Source organism: Brachyhypopomus gauderio, chromosome 10 (assembly GCF_052324685.1).
Source record: "Brachyhypopomus gauderio isolate BG-103 chromosome 10, BGAUD_0.2, whole genome shotgun sequence".
NCBI lineage: Eukaryota > Metazoa > Chordata > Actinopteri > Gymnotiformes > Hypopomidae > Brachyhypopomus > Brachyhypopomus gauderio.
The window spans coordinates 14019016-14036307 of record NC_135220.1 but is presented as its reverse complement, the minus strand read 5'-3'; the positions used below and the strand labels follow the sequence as shown (position 1 = coordinate 14036307).

The 17292-nt window shown below is 40.7% G+C and overlaps 1 protein-coding gene across 6 annotated transcripts in view; it reads right to left on the bottom strand.

Moving 5' to 3' along the window:
- psd3l (pleckstrin and Sec7 domain containing 3, like) overlaps positions 1–14885 on the bottom strand; it is an 83462-nt gene extending 68577 nt beyond the window's left edge. Inside the window, exons 1-4 of one of the 6 annotated variants that reach the window (XM_077019719.1) lie at positions 14248–14885; positions 13512–13587; positions 9902–11183; positions 248–362 (exon numbers count right to left, since the gene is read on the bottom strand). In XM_077019719.1, the coding sequence (XP_076875834.1) occupies positions 248–362; positions 9902–11083 (1297 nt within the window). In that variant the 5' untranslated portion in view covers positions 11084–11183; positions 13512–13587; positions 14248–14885. The other 5 variants (XM_077019720.1, XM_077019718.1, XM_077019721.1 and 2 more) reach the window with 5 other exon arrangements.
- Positions 14886–17292: the final 2407 nt, after the last annotated feature.

Genomic DNA, 17292 nt, shown 5'->3' with positions numbered 1-17292 from the left:
AAAGTGTTGTTCAAATAAATTGGCCTAGGCCTGCCTATTCTGATTCTGCCTTCCTACTGAACCTCTAATTCTATATGTATCATGCTGAATTAGCTACAACTGCTCAGAATTAGTCAACTGACAAATTATTGCCAGATTACTGTGGGATTACACTTAATGATTGAGTGAGTCTGAATCCCCAACAGGTTATTAAGTTATGATCTGCGCTTTAAAGGAAACGGAATGAAAATTTAAAACGGTGTCTCACCGCTGTCCGATGAACCCGAGTCCTGTGTCTTCCCGAAGAGGAACTGGTACTTGGCCTTGGCAACACTCTGAGCGTGAGACGAAGAGCTGCTGACCCAAACAAACGGTTCCGCCTGCTGAAAGAGACCACAAAATAAAACACATAACTTTGCTGTTGAAGTCCTTCCATGTGAGAAAGAAAAAAAAACACAGAAATAATCCGGCGGCCATGCTGACTGGCGCTCAGAAACAAACCTTTAGGATGAATTCAAAATACGTTAATAACCATAACTTTGCACCAACTGCGATGGATTTGTAGGAGTTTATAGCTCTTTTGTTTTTTGCATCAGACACCTGCAAACGAAAAGCAAGCTTCAAATGGCCCTCGTGCGAAGCCAGTTACCCACGTTTCACGTTCACCGAAGCTCCTGACATCATCGCTTCAAACGCAGCCCTCGGACCGCTGTTTAAATCGGGCTGTGATGTGGACAGCAAGGCTAGTTCGGAATGCAAATGTAAACGTGGAGCCACGAGCTCCTGCATGGGGTTCCCACAGATCCAAAAGGTTAAGAGTGTTGACTGGAGGGAGAGCTCCGTTGCCATGGCTGCGTGTGGACAGACAGGGTACACAGGCCCCTCGCCCCAGCCATTCACTCCTGCTCTAGGGCCCATGCGCATGCCTGTTGTTGTTTATTTGTTTATTTTAATCACTTTTGCAGCAGCCGTGCGGGCGACTGAAAGTGGCCCACACACTCATTAGTGAGACTGGAGAACTGTATAGGACATGATCGGGTTTAAAAGCCTCAGCAAGCAGAGGACACGATAAACAGCTCAGTCATGACCGGCATGAGGCTTGCATTCAATTCTGCATCATATGTTTATTCAAATGTTCTATACAATCTCTTTTTAATATCCATGATGTAAACATGATGCCTGAAGCATTTACTCAAACAAACAAACAAACAAAAAACAGGCCACAAGCGTTTATAAAATAAGGGTCCTGCTGCATTCCCTGTAAGTCCACTCATCGGTTTGACTGTGCTGCACGTGGGAAGCAGGTGTTGTCTGTTCAAGTTTATTTGGGAGTCTCAAAATCGGCCGTATCCCTTTGGCCCGTTTATCAGAAAGCTCCCTATTATTTGTACAACATGCCCAAAGTCCAGAAGCCGGCTCGTCGAGCCCACCAGCGTCACGGCGGCCGGGGCTTCCTGGAAGCCTCGATTTAATAGATGGCACAGGCTAATTAGCAGAGCCAATAAGGAGGCTCAGGGGTGCAGGCTGGGTATGTGAGCAGGGCAGCAGTTCAGCCCAAGGATCCCAGCTCCATCTCGTCTGGGCGAGTCTGTAGGGTGGATTAAAGAACACGTCCACAGCTCAGTGGGATCTACAGCACAGAGACGCTTTAATTAGTACAAATAAGGGCAAGGCTGTCAGATGTTAAAGACCACGCTGGAGAGCGGAAGCTAGCCTAGCGGTGTCTCTTCTTACTTTAACAGTAACATGATCCTTCACTCAGTGGCCTGGAGCTTCTTCATGAGCTGTTTAGGTTACACTAGACACAAGTTTCATAAGCATGTCCTTGACACGGTAGATATGTAAACTGATGTAAATAAAACATAGTAATTACAACTTAAGCAACTCTCAAATGCCTTTTAACATTGTCATCTTAACAAGAAATCTGACACCGGTCTAAAAACATTTTAGAAAAAAAAAACTTAAAAAGAAGACCTTAACACTCCCTACACATCTCACCTCTACTACACACAATACATTTCCACCGTGGCAAACAACAACAGATGAATAAGCATTGAGGAATGTCATCAGTTCTCAGACCTAAGACTAAAACACCTCTGGGCAAACGTTTGTCATCATGAGTTGGCTAAACAAAAGCATCTAGACTCTGGTCTAGATTAAAAACTCTCCCAAGTGTTAATAGAAACTGGGGCCAAAGATTTTCTGCCAACCTTCAATGAGCTTACAGGAACGAAGCCCACAGAACAGGTACAGTTCGCAGTGAGGCGTGAAGCGTGCGTTTCCTGGAGAACAGAAATTTCAAACAGTACTCCAAACGTAACCACACCTGGGTATTTCCCTGCAGTGTACCACTTCATACCATTTTGTTTCACTAGTCAGCTGTCCAATCGGAACCATGATCAGGAAGTGGTTAATGAAATGAAATTAGGCAGGGAAATTCAGTGTTTAAAATTTTTTAGTAGTGGCTACTTGAAAGGCCTGGATGAATGAAGTCTTTGTGTGGTTGTGTTCAGTTAGGGGGGGCTTTGAAATGGTTTTTATCACCTTTGCTATCTCTATGAGATGAATGAGCTGAACCTGAGTCAAGATGTACTGTAAAAAACACTTTTTATAGCTACAAGGAAAACATGTGGTGTAATATGATGTAGAAGAACAGACTTGCTCGTACAGGTCTGTCTGAATGAAAACGAAAGTCTAGAGACACTAATGGTTTGACAATTTCAATGCAGTTTCAAATATCTAGATTTAAACATGCATTACTGATGCTTCACCCTGTCTCTTTAAAGAGTCTCTAATAAGCTGTACAAGGTTTTATTAGACAACCTTTAGGCTATTAGTATTGTTTATATATGTACAAGTGAAACCAATCCAATACAGTATTACTATATATTCATCATTTTTAACACAAAAAATCTAAAGTCAAAAGTCTTCAGAATTTAAAAAAATGATACCGAACCTGAAAATATGTGCACCACCTAAGACTTTATGATTTTGCCATATTACAGTTTAGGCAGGGAATCTGGCAGACTGGTTTCTACAATGATCATATTTACTGCACCAGACCCTTGGGGAATTAAAGTGTGGAGTGGCTCAGAAGACAGCTGCACAACGGCACTCTCCCTGCTCTCCTGACCTGCCGACTTGTCTAACATGAGTCAATAGTTGTAGTTTCCAACACTAATGAACACACGTAATGCTCCAAATACCCTTGAGAGACGTTTCCTAGAGCGTATAGGAGGAGTCTCGTATGAGCAGGCCCTAAAGGCTTGGACTCGTGGTGAGCCTTCCAGGCCGTGGGGGTTTGAGGCAGCTGTGCTCCGGCCGCAGTCCAGACGAGCTCTGGCTGATCTGCTGATCAGGCCGCTGACCAAGCCTCCATCCGCAAAAGCACACTTCTCACACTCGGCAGCACTAATGTCTGCATCACAGACGGTGTAGCTTACACAAATACAACACAATCAGCTGCAGCCATGTCCCGTTAACTCCCGCACAGCGAATCTGCTGGGAAATGGGCACTTATCCTAGAGGTCTAATTTCTGAATATTCCTCTTTTAAATAAACACATTTGGAAACAATAATGCTCCACACCTCACAACTGAGGTTCAAATTTTTCCGGATCTGGTGAGGAATGAGACGAGTCTCTGATCAACCACACGGCCTTCAAGCTTTCCAGATTATGTCTGATATTATGCCTTGTGAGACCCTTCGGTGTTTTGCCGGCATGTTATCCTATGACCTGGTGTCTTTACACAGTAATTATCGCCTAACGCTAAACGCCTCTGCAGTTATTTCTTTTCAAATTTACAAGAAACACTATAACCCGTGTTTTACTAGTTCCACAGCATGTTACAACATTAAGCAGGAATTTAGGACCATTAGTGCTAGCATTATTTTAGACGTTTAGCAGCTTATGCAATATTGCACAATGTTTACACATCAGACCTGCATGCAGGAATGCTGTCATAAACTGGATGCATAAGGTTAGCAAAGCCAGTTTTTTTAATTCAGCTTGTTACCCTGGTCACATGACACCAATGCAGCAGCCCACAGAACTACCGGTAACACAATTTCCTGTAGTTATGTCATACATTATATTGCTATTGTGGGATGTCTAGGGAGACATGACGTTAACCCTGAGGGGCATGAGAATTTGAGCAGTTATGATAACAGGAGTTAATGAGGTGACATTTTAGGGCACTCATATAGGGCAGAGCAAGGAGGGAACAGCCCTAAGGAGCCCATGTTGGGAATTAGAGATGATCTATATAGAGAGAATTAGAGATGATCTATATAGAGAGAATTAGAGATGATCTATATAGAGAGAATTAGAGATGATCTATATAGAGAGAATTAGAGATGATCTATATAGAGAGAATTAGAGATGATCTATATAGAGAGAATTAGAGATGATCTATATAGAGAGAATTAGAGATGATCTATATAGAGAGAATTAGAGATGATCTATATAGAGAGAATTAGAGATGATCTATATAGAGAGAATTAGAGATGATCTATATAGAGAGAATTAGAGATGATCTATATAGAGAGAATTAGAGATGATCTATATAGAGAGAATTAGAGATGATCTATATAGAGAGAATTAGAGATGATCTATATAGAGAGAATTAGAGATGATCTATATAGAGAGAATTAGAGATGATCTATATAGAGAGAATTAGAGATGATCTATATAGAGAGAATTAGAGATGATCTATATAGAGAGAATTAGAGATGATCTATATAGAGAGAATTAGAGATGATCTATATAGAGAGAATTAGAGATGATCTATATAGAGAGAATTAGAGATGATCTATATAGAGAGAATTAGAGATGATCTATATAGAGAGAATTAGAGATGATCTATATAGAGAGAATTAGAGATGATCTATATAGAGAGAATTAGAGATGATCTATATAGAGAGAATTAGAGATGATCTATATAGAGAGAATTAGAGATGATCTATATAGAGAGAATTAGAGATGATCTATATAGAGAGAATTAGAGATGATCTATATAGAGAGAATTAGAGATGATCTATATAGAGAGAATTAGAGATGATCTATATAGAGATCTCTTAATTCTACACGGCCCTTCCATACTCCCCCAGAGCTCGATGGACGAGGTAACGAGACAGCAAGCTACACTTTTAACCAAATATCTACCGAATGGCCACCAACCTCTGTTGTTTTCTCTTGAAGACTGGCCTACTGAATACACAGAACACAAAACAAAAAACTAAAGAGTGATCTTGATAGCAAATAAAATGTTCAGGTCTTAGAGAAAATCTTATTAGGACAGATTTTCCAAACACGGCTGGACGCGCAAGCTGCATATCAGATCAACAGAAAAATATTCAGACACACAGCCTACACTTTTTCCTAATACCACAAACCGAGACGTGGTGTTCTGCCATGGCCAAAGAGAGAGAGCATTTTCTGCAAATGTTTTCTCCTCAGATTTCACTTGGCATGTTAAAACATCCCCTGGACAAAAGTTGCATTAGCCTGAAAAGAAAGAGTTCATCCCCGTTTTCACAGTGTAAAAGATATATATGTGTGTGTGTGTGTGTAAAATATATTTACATTTACATTTATTTACATTTACATTTATATCCGTGTTTACATACGAGCTGGGAACGCAGTGGAAACGTCTGATATATGTGAAGAAACAAAATAGTTATTATTTAATGCCCATCACCTCTCAAATCAAGCTTTGGTACGATTATTCATAGGTTATCTTATATCATTGCCCATCTAAATTTCCCACTTTATTAACAAAACTGCTGAGACTGCACCATTAAATCAAATGTTTGAGCCTTTTTGTGTAACAATTGCTAATGTCACTAATGTTGCTAATGTTTTGTAACACCAAAACTGAGTATCTACTATGCTGCTTTCAGATAACAGTAATGACTGTGATTGACTGTAGTGGCTCAGATTGATCCCAAATCATCAAAGCACCTAAAGAAAATCCCACATTGGAGGAGCTATTTCTATTTTCCGTACATGCTTTTTTTGTTTAAACTTTCTCTCTCCGTTTAATCTCATAGAGGAACCTCTGGTGAAGCCTGCAACCACATTTTTCCAAACCGCTGAACATGAAGCAGCTTACAGTGGCCTGTGTGCTCCACGAGCACTAATCACCACTCTACACACTAACCACATGACCATGCCGATGCACCACGCACACAGCTCTCGCTACGTCACAGCACCTAAATCAAATATTCCTACACGTGTACAACAGAGACACCAACGAGAACTCTGTGCTGGTTTTATGGAGCATACAAATAGAATATGTAAATAACCATAACATCTATTGGCTATGTCAGTAATGCAAATGCATTGGCTTATGACTCAAAAATGTCCTCAATATGTCCGAGCACACTTTATCATGCAAAAAGAAAAAAGGGAATATATATATATATATATATATATATATATATATATATATATATATATATATATATATATATATATATATATATATACACACACTATATATATATACACACACTATATATATATATATATATATATATATATATATATATATATGAGGAAGAATCTAGGAATTATGTGCACAATCTGATGTCTAATATAAACTTTGCTTGCATGGTTGATGAAAGACTTTTGATTATCTATCTATACATCAAGGCAACACTGCCATATTGTCTCTGACATTAGCCTTCATTTGTTCTATGGGGAACAATGCAATAATAAATACCCATCATGATCTCCACAAAGGATTTGAAATGTTTCAGTTCAGTTAAACCTCCCTTACACATCCCATCTTTTAATAAAGGTCACACTAAGGAAAGTCCAACAGTCTGATACTTTTTTCAAAGACTTAAAGTCTATATTTATGGTAATTGGTGGGGGTAAAAGGAAAAGAAAACATACTGATATGGAAACATTTGCTGAGAACATACAGAGGGCTCCAACCCACTTAATGAACCCATGCCAATGATTTAGCCAAGCAGAACTTAACTACCGTTCATACGCATAAAGCCTCTCATAAACCTAGATACATATATACACATACATATATATATATATATATATATATATATATATATATATATATATATATATATATATATATATATATATACACACACACACACAAGTATGCATGAAAAATACAGGCGTGTGTGTCCTTATTCCACGTCTGTAGTGAGTGCTCCCTTATCCAGCACAAAGCTGACAGAAACAATGCAATATGACCGTATCCTAAACAAAGAAACGGGACCAAATTTGGGGTAATGAGCAGGACCCTCGCGAATCCACTGAAGAAGCAATACGATTTTTATCTAACAGAACTGACGTTAAGCATCTAATACAATACAAGTTGTTAACAGATAACAGGACGAAATCTTGGTAGACAAAAAAAAACCCCCAAAACATCTGCGTCGCTTTGAGTTCATTCACAGTCCTTATACCTCCACCAGGAGAAACCACAGCTTGCTACTTAGTTGAATCACATGGCAGGATATCGACTGGATTTGTAGAAATTTAGACACAAAGGAAATAAGTTAAAATGCGTCTAACTTAATTAGGTGCGTCTACATAACTAGCTAACCGGGGTTTTGACAAGTTTGTGAAGAACTGCCAATGCCCCCCACACACCCTCCTATTAGCTTAGCAACAGAGGCTAGCTTGCCCCTATAATAAAAGGCTGGCAAGCCGAACCATACCATGTACTGGCCAGCAACTGGTTTACCACCAGCAACTAACCAGTTTACCACCAACCTGAAAGGAACAAGCTGGTTCCGCTGGTTCTCCGGACCGGGCGATATGACATTAACGCCGCGGGTCCATTAAGTAGTTACAATGTGTTACAACAGCAGCTACAGCGGTGAGTGTTGGCCGCTCACCCCATCGCTCTGCTCCATATCCAACACGCTCTGTGCTCATAGGATCTGTGGTTCTGGCTCTGGTTCTGGTTCTTTCGCCTCGGAGACTCCAGCTTTCGCTTAAGTAGCTGTGTTTAGCTAGCAAGCTATCTGAACAGGCAGCGCATAAAGGAAATCGATGGGAATAACTGATACAATGTTCCTAGCTGGCAAAACGACGTTCAAAGTCCCATTCGGTAATCCCATAGTGTCCCATCACACAGACAACTGGGCTAAACTGGGCCAGCGGGCCAGTGGCGGCACCGAACGGGCATCTTACTCTGTTTCCTCGACCTGAAGGCGTGACAGTCCTGTATAAGAAACACGAGAGAAGTGAAACACAAGACTGAAGTGGCACGGCTGATCCCTCACACCGCTCAAAGTTGTGTTAATAATACTCACCAACAACGACTAAGCTCTTCTAATAAACATTGTTGCATATTGGGTCTCCGCAGGACCTGGACCGACACGCTTTAACCCGCGAGTGTCTCTGGTGTCTCTGTCCACACGCCGTCCCTCCGTCTCACGGACACTTGGTACGTTCCTGCGAGCGCGCAGGTTTGAACGGTGTTCTGAGCGCCGGAGCGGGACGAAAGTTGTAAATCAATTCATCTGTCACTGAAATGCTGGCTGAGAATTTGGGAAGGACTTTGCGGACGGGCGGCTGGGATTTTTTACCCGGGATGTTGGCCTGTCATGTATTTAACACATTTTAACGATTATATTTATAGAAACTCAATGTTATTAGCGTCACACGAATGATCATGTTCGATTTTGAGGGTGGTGGTAGTGGTTCAGATATTCACATAAAACGTTAGTCTTCTCGAGTAGACATACACTAGTAATTTCTGCTTTCAGACAGAGCTTGGTCTTAATATTTAAAAAAGTGTATGTGTTCAGTGACTAACACTGTGCATGGATCATAGCTGCCTTACCTACATGGAGACTTACAAGTCTGCAACATTTTTTTATTCACTTACACAATAATTTCCTTAAAATGTGAATTACACATAATTTGGTTAGAACAAAAAAAACAACTTTTACATATAATTATGAATTTTAATATTTGCTCCCTTCTGTAGCAAATGGGAATGTTAATGGTGCATCAAAATTAGGAGTGTAACACTAGAGGGTGGTCCAGCCCTGGGGTTTCTCTACACAGGCCCCTCTATCCCTGGCCATTTGTATTGTGTTCTATTTGTTTGTTTATTACCAGGAAAGGTCAATCAAATTATCCAGAGAGGAAATATCAATATCAATGTAAGAAAAAAAATTGTCACATTTAGTTATGGCTAAAGTGCAATGTGGCACTTATTAAACCTTTTGATTATTAAATCTACTAAAACATACTGTCAATTTGCACATTACCTTTCACAGCATACATGATTATTCCATTACTGGGACAAATGGAAAATTAATTAAAATTTTAAAATCCTTTAAAATAAACAATTTAATTTAACAAACAAGTATAACAGAAGCATTGATCCCTCATGTTCTACAATGAGCTGAGATCCTAAAATATAATCAAGTCAACTTTAAACTTAAAAACCAAAAAGTGAAATGGAAGAAAGAAAAGAGCAATTTCAAAGGAGGAAGATGAAAATTCTTTCAGGTCCATTTAAGGGCTGGAATGACAGAGATTAATCTTGAATGCCCAACTGTAATCAGTCCATCTGGGTGGATAGCCACCAAACATTATCCACCCTATTGCGGTCAGCTCCCATAGACCCGTTCTGTTCTCTGCATGTTAAAGACAACTATAAGCCTCCAAAACCCTGATTTATGATCATAATCAATATCAAATTTCTCAACATGTATTACGAGTATATGAGTTATATTCCAAAAATGTATCATTTATTAAGATCAATATTATAAGATTTTGTACTTTATCTTATTAATCACAAAAATATGATTCAAGCTACAAAATTATAGTTAGACTCATTCTGGACTCAGCAGTAAATAACAATGTAGGCAGACAAGTATCATAACTACATGTAGTTCCCATTGCCACGATTAACAGTGGTCTTACCTTTTCAGGCGCTGTAGGTGTGAGTACAGTTAAGGGGACATCTGTGCTCTCACTGGCCCCAGAGGCTACAGCCACTGCAAACTGATTCATTACTGTCCCTGCTGGAGCCCTGCTGCCCATGCCAGGCACGGTTTCACCTTTAGCAGAGCACTCTGTGGCAGGTTTAGACCTGGAAGAAGAACCCCAAGTGAAAGCAGGATTATAAGCATCCCCGTAGAGCTTGGAGGACCTTTCCATGACGGCCGACATGAAGGTGGTCCTCTCCGGTGGCTTGCTTGCCTGCATCTGTGCTCCACCCAGAGTGGCAGCCACATCCTTCTGCTTGGCACTGAGCACCCAGCTGGCGTGTGGCAGGCGATGTGCGCTAGATGGAGCGTGAGGCGGTGCTGAGGCCGTAGGGTCTTCCGTGGTTTTTGGGCTCAGTTTGGGCTTCGCCGCTGGAGCTCCGCTGTCAGGGCCGGAGGCTGAGGCTGGGTAGAGGAAGCTCACTCTGGGGCGTGTCGGGGATATAGGGTGGATGGACGTGGAAGCGATCTCCCCTGGAGCTGATGGGACCGCCGCACTCATGATTTCAGCAGCGTCCTGACGCAAGATCCAAACGGAGCGTTCTGAGTCCTCACCGGAGTTTTCCTCCTCGGGCAATGTTTTATCGAGGTCAGGAAGCAAACACTCCTGAGAATGGTTATCCGTAGCAGTTACAGGCACATCTCCTGTGGGAGTGTGAGAGCTTGATGGTGTAGAGGTTCCTTGTAGAATGTCTCCTTGGTTAGCTGCCCTGATATCTATCCTCAGCACATCCGATGAAGAGCGTTCTTCTGTAAACCCTCCTCGAGCAGCAGTGGAATCCTCCTTTACTGTATCAAACGGCAATAAGGATGCTTCCTTTGTTATACATTTAATCTCAGGAGCTTGACCCGCAATCAGTAAATTATCTAACGATGAGGTGTCTTCTGAGGTGTCCTTCTGGACAACGTCACCTTCTCTCTCCCTGGCCGCTTCCTTGTAAAGGGTCTCTGGGTGCCAGGGTGGAGGTCGTGGTCTGTCTGTAGCTGGAGGAGTAGAGGATCCTTCCTCCGTAACTTTGCACGGCGAGCCAGTGAGAGACTGGTGCTTAGGGGCCCTGGGGGGCGACTGCAGTTGGATGAAGAGGAAGGAAGTCTTGACTTGATGATGATCTGCCATTTCCTTTGTGGGAGGGGGAGCCACTTCTTCACTGCAGCTCAGGGTGACCCCCAGCAGCTGGGAGCACAGGTTCCCCTGCCCACCCCAGGTCGCCGCTGACCTAAAGACGCAAAGGCACATGATCAGCATAAAGGCGAGATTATTGCGGGTACTTGACGTTATCATCCAGAAGCCCCTTTATCTCCAGAGCAAGTGGAATAGTTCCTCTGCATTTTCAGCACTAAGTAAATTCCAGTACCTTGGAAAGGATAAGTCAGCAAATACGTTATTTCACAAAAATGCTATAAATTAAGATAATGAATAATGGAGAAATAGATAATGAACAATGGATAAACATAGTTCTACATTATGTGAAGGTGTATTTTGTCAAATAAATGTTTTCTTTTTACTGAATAACTATTGAAACTACTTGTTTAGTTGTAATGAGCTGCTGATTCACACTAAGGCAGATATTAGAACTAACAGACTTATCCGATAACTGGTCAAGGAGATTCGCTCAGGTTGCATTAGCATCCCTGTGGCTCTTTGCCTTTATAAAATGTAGAAACCCTTCCTACTTATGTGAAATGATCATGTAAATGTGGATTTGAACTGCTAGTGTCTGGTAGAGTACTGTTGAGGCCTCTGTTTGTGAATCCTTTACACTGTTGTTTCACGTGATTACAAAAGCAAGTGGCCAGTATAAAATTAAGCAATGAAAAGCAGGTTTCTGCTTTCTGTGGTTTATAATCCATACTGATACAATATAATCTTCCTGTATAATTATACAAAAAAGCACTATGTGTTATATTATGCGGACAACAACTGTGCACCTGCAGTGAAGTCCGAACGTGTTGTCCGAACGCGTGTGTGGCTTGCACAGTTTGCCTTGCAACGGCAGTGGAAAATCATGGTTTGCAAAAATCACTGTAATCACTGCAGTAAGCTAAAAGGTGCCATGTTGTTTGTTAAAGAAGAACGCTGACAGTTTGAAAAGAACTTCCTGGGAACCAGCAAAAACAAAACCAAAACAGACTTAAAATTGGGAACAATATTTTCAAATAGGGTTATTTCCGCTTTATATACTCTCTGTTATGAGTCATCTCTCCTCTTCAGCGCATCACCATATCTTGCATGATAAAATAATGTCAGCGACAGCTACTATTTTGAGCTGAGCTGTAGAGGTGAGGCTTCAGTGAAACCACAACTTCTCTCAACGCCATGGAGGTGAGCCAAGTGAGGCCACATGCTTAAGACAGTATGAACCAAGGTTAGACGAACGCCATCATCACCCTGAATCAGCCACAGTGCAGGGAGGGGGGAAAAGTAGAATCCACCATAATAGTGGCAGGACATTGCAATTTGCAGTCCAGATAGAGAACTGTGATGATGAGGAGGGGATAGTCATGGTAGTGAATATAGGTTGTGGTAGTAAGGAAAGTATAGTGACCGAGAATAGAAACTGACTGTATTTAAAAGCATTATTCTGGAATGAGAACTGAACAATGGACTGGACAGAACCGCTTTCAACTTGCCGGAAGGTACCAAGATATATTTAATTTGTCCATCTGAAAAAAAAACAGGGATTATAGCTGTTTCCCGATCATTCCTTACCTCATGTCATGAGAACAATGTCCTGAAGACCATAGACATCAGTTTAAGCAGCACAGCAACATGGTGAATAGAAGTTTGTTCAGGAGGCATGTGTGTGGACTCCTAATGTCCACTTACGCCGTGCCCCCATTATTGTAACCAAACACAGAGGAAATGATGTCATTTGACAAGCTCCAAGGGATCCCTCACGATTCGGACAGCCATGGCCTCACACTCTCTTCACCACAGAGGCCAGTGAGAAACATGTTGCTGATGGATTCATTTGCAATGGAAGCATTATTTTGGCAGACTAACAGCATGGGCTGGACCACTGTGAGTCAAGAAGGGAAAACAGCTGGGCTATCAGCTCAGAGCCAACCCTACATGTACACTTATTAACAGCCACTACTATAACTAGCACAATTATTAGTACTGCCGGAGTTGTCTTACACATTTCTTGCAAAAATATTTTAATGCTAATGGCCCTTGCCTTGATGACATATATGTTTGCATTGCCAGTTGTTACCATAGCAACAACTAGCTATTCAAACAGAACTAGATTGAAGTTAGGAAACTCAAGAAAAACAGTTCTACAATCTGAAATTCAGAACACCATGATTTCAACTCCTAAGACCTGTTCTCTGGAAATATTATGTACTTTGCTAAAATTTTGAACATGCATTACTTCAGTGTACTGTACAGTGCTCTAGAGAGAGAGAGAGAGAGAGAGAGAGAGAGAGAGAGAGAGAGAGAGAGAGAGAGAGAGAGAGAGAGTCATTTGAGCTTTTAGACAGTAAGGAGGAGAAAGAGCCAGTGAGCTCTTAGACAAGTCAAGGAGATGACAATCTGAACTCACCCACATCCCACATTGTTACGATGCTGCTAGCTGCCTGATGATAAAGGCGAGGGCTTGTTGGGGCAAAGAGTGGGCACTAAAGCAAACATTTACCAAGCAGATAAAAGAAAGAGGAGGAAGGGTTTTCAGAATCCTACCCACACCGCGCTTGTGGCCGAGCCAAGACTGGGAGGAATTTCTGTCCAAGACAAAACTCTCCTTATTGAAAACAATGTTGGCCAACAAACTACATTTGTCAACAGATACTAAATCTATGCATGGTGCTTACACATTCTAATCTTAGATTTTAATCTTTAAAAATCCCTAGGGTGTATAATAATAACTTTGTAATTATTCTATGTAATTATGTTGATAATATTTGATTTTATTAATTATTCAGAATCTAATTTGGAAATTGGAAGACCCCCTACACCATCTATTCACACATTTTAGTATACACAACATTCCTATTCCTATTACTATGAAATTCATATGAAGCTTCAATTTGTTATATGACCTGGACCTTAAATATGAACTCAGGAAAATGTTCATTACTGTATAAAATTGACTAAATAGAACATGGTGCACTGTGCACTTAAAAGGTTTAACAACATACCCTCCCTCGGTAACATTTTCTGTAATGATCTGAAAACTACATGTCTACAGTTTTTTCTATCGTGATGCTACACGTTTTTTTCTAGGTTTCAAGGCCTGTTTTAACAAACTCAAGAATCTTAAAACAAAATTAAAATCTTACTATGCTTTTGTGGTCCACGATTAAATCCAGCTGTTTGAGCTCGTGCATAAAGGTGACGGTCTTTTTTCATTTCTACCCGAAGACGCGCGCGCTACTTTAAACAGGCACATGCTCTGATGGAGCGGTGAATCCCGGTTAACGGTTTTCGTGCCTTGGTTCTTGCGAGGCGAGCGAGCTGTCAGTCTGGTTCCTGTCCATTGACTCGTCATTCATTCGCACGTGTTTACAGTTCACTCCTCCCAGTGAAAACACTTCAATATGTAGTGAGCGGGAGGAACAGCCACGGATCAGCGGGAGGTAAATGTAGTCTATGAAACAATATTATAAATACTAACACACCACATGCTAGTTAGAACCGACTCTCTTATTGTCGTTTAACTTTCACTGCGTTACAGCAGATGCTAGAGAAAAGAATTTGCCTGGCATATGGCAGTAGGAAAGAAAAGTGGAATAATCATCACCGTTCCTCTTGCGGTCTTCTGAAGGCGCGTAAAAGACTTTTTTCATTCTCCTTAAATATGTCTCCTTAAACATAAGGCATCTTTCACCGCGGGTCAGAACAGCCAACATGTTTACGCCGTTATATAAAAAATAGCTTACAGGTATCAACATATCCAGAGTATTGTTCATCACGGTCTTAGGTCTGTTTTCAATTACGCTCTTTTCTCGTTTCACCCCCTCTTTAAACCTAGAAGTATGCACTTGTGTCAGTTTAGGACAATGAGCGGGTTGTTCTCAGAGGAAATGATCTTACGGACCTTACGTAGTGCTATTGGACTAGTTCCGAGGGGTGATTCTGCATTTTAAAAAGCCTAGAGGTAACTTGGACACTTAATGGCCTGTCCAGATTCTGTCCAACAAGATGTAACTTTCCCATTAAAAACAACCACAAGACTCGCCAAGGGATTCAAAATAGGTGCTTGTTATAGATAAATGACCGTTATTTGACCATTTATTCGTCTATTTATTGTTTTTATTGTTTTAAAAACATATATTTTATAGATTACAGAATAATTTCCTTTCATGTATCAATATTCTAAAGGTATTACCTATATAAATAACTAGCACATGCATTTCTCTTTCAAATGCATATCATTCTTTCTGACAGACCTTTCAAAAAATACCAAATGAGGGCATTCTACTTTTGAAATCAGTGTTCTGTGGAGTTGAGGGTAATGCTAATTTGAGATTGAATGTTTCAAAATAAAATAAAAAAAATCTGGGTCAGGGTAAAGTGGTTAGAGTTACACCCCTAGGAGCGTGAGCACATGATGAGAATTGCACAGAATTAAGTGTTTTACTCCACAGCTGCTAACTGTGTAAATTAAGACCTGCTCTGCCTGCCACTGTTGCTTGGAGAGACCAAAACCATGCAGCACAGCCAATTGTGACACAGTAAAGCACTAAGGCCAGGGTCTTCTACTTTACAACAGGCCATGTGTCTCTCTGTCTTACAATGATGTGGGTCAGTGTTCTTCCTTGCCATGATATAATTAATGGGTTCAGAAGTAACAAATGTTTTATTTCACAGTGAAGATGTTTTCTTTAATATGTTTTTAATCATCTATATTCAACATCTTATCAATCTTATCAATCTTCTTATCTGATTTATTAATCATGAAGGTGATAGCTGGAAAATTAAATAATTACTGGTTAACAGTGCTTCAATCAAGAGGTCAAAATAGTATTTAAAAGAACAGTAGAGATGATCAGTTATGATTTTCTGCATCAAAGCAGCTTTGTGTTTAATGGCAAATCGAGAGAAAGTGCTCAGTGAATAATATGGGATGATGAATGGAAGGTGATACACAGGCAGGACATTAAAGCAATCAATTAAATTAAATCCCTCTGAAATGCATTGGGGGGGGGGGGGGGGGGGGGGGGGGGGGGGCAGATGTTGACCCCAGCTCTGGGTCATCCTAATTACAGCACAGAGTTCCAGTCAAAACAGAGGGTGGTCTGAAAGGACCATTGTTCAGAGGCAGACTGAGTCTCAGTTCACAATTCTCTGTACATTTCCCTGTTTCATAGTTTAAGTCATAGATACTGCACTTTTTTAAAATGTAGTGGCGGGTATAGTACTTACCATGGGAAATGCCAAACTTTAACATCCACAAGCAAGGAATATTCCATATATTTTACATTAACGCAAACAAGCTTGTGAACATAAACTGTTCATTCATTCTGGTAATTCAGGACAGACAAATATATGAACAAGTCACATGTCTGAGACATTCATCATTGATTTTGAATTTACTTCTCTATTTGATTTACAGTCCTGTTTTTGTTCCCGGGAAAAGATAATATTTGCTTTTTAGACTTTTCACTTGAAAGTGATTCATGTTACAATTGTGAGTTCTCTTCAGAGAGGTGTATGTAGAGATTTATTAGACATGTCTATTACCCATCAGATATAAGGCTAGTATTAAAAGTATTATAGTATTAAAAGTAGTAGTAAAAATATTTTGTGTTAGGAAGTCCTTTGTTCTATTTTAAAATTTTCAAAACTCCAGCATTTAAAAATAAAAAGGATAATCTAAATCCAGATAAGCAATTCAAAACATGTTTTGCCAGCTTGCCAAAAAGGTCCAACTTTAGATGTAATGGATGCTTTCTATGTAGATCTACATTTGCTGTCATTCTGTGTCAGGGTCTGAGAGAAATAGCAGCTCCCTGTGACACTCAGGTGCCCAAGGGCATGCACAGAAGACACGGGCTAGACCGCGTGAGCCATGGAAGGAAAACAGAGGGCCCATTCACGCCATGACTCAAGACAAGCAAGACCCTCCTTCCCTCCATCAGCTGAGTTATGCCAATGGACCTGACCCTCCTTGTCTACTGCCTGACCTTTGTGTTAATATGGCCTATTGCTCTGATGTCAGACCTCAGTCGACATGACCTCCCACTCACTTGTAAACTCTACTGGCAAAGCCAAGATTAGAGAGATAAAGAGACATAATGAGGGTCCGCTTCACATTGGAACTCTAAAAAAGAAACTGAACACAAGATGGTGGGACATAAGTACGTTTTTGGAGACAAGCAGCA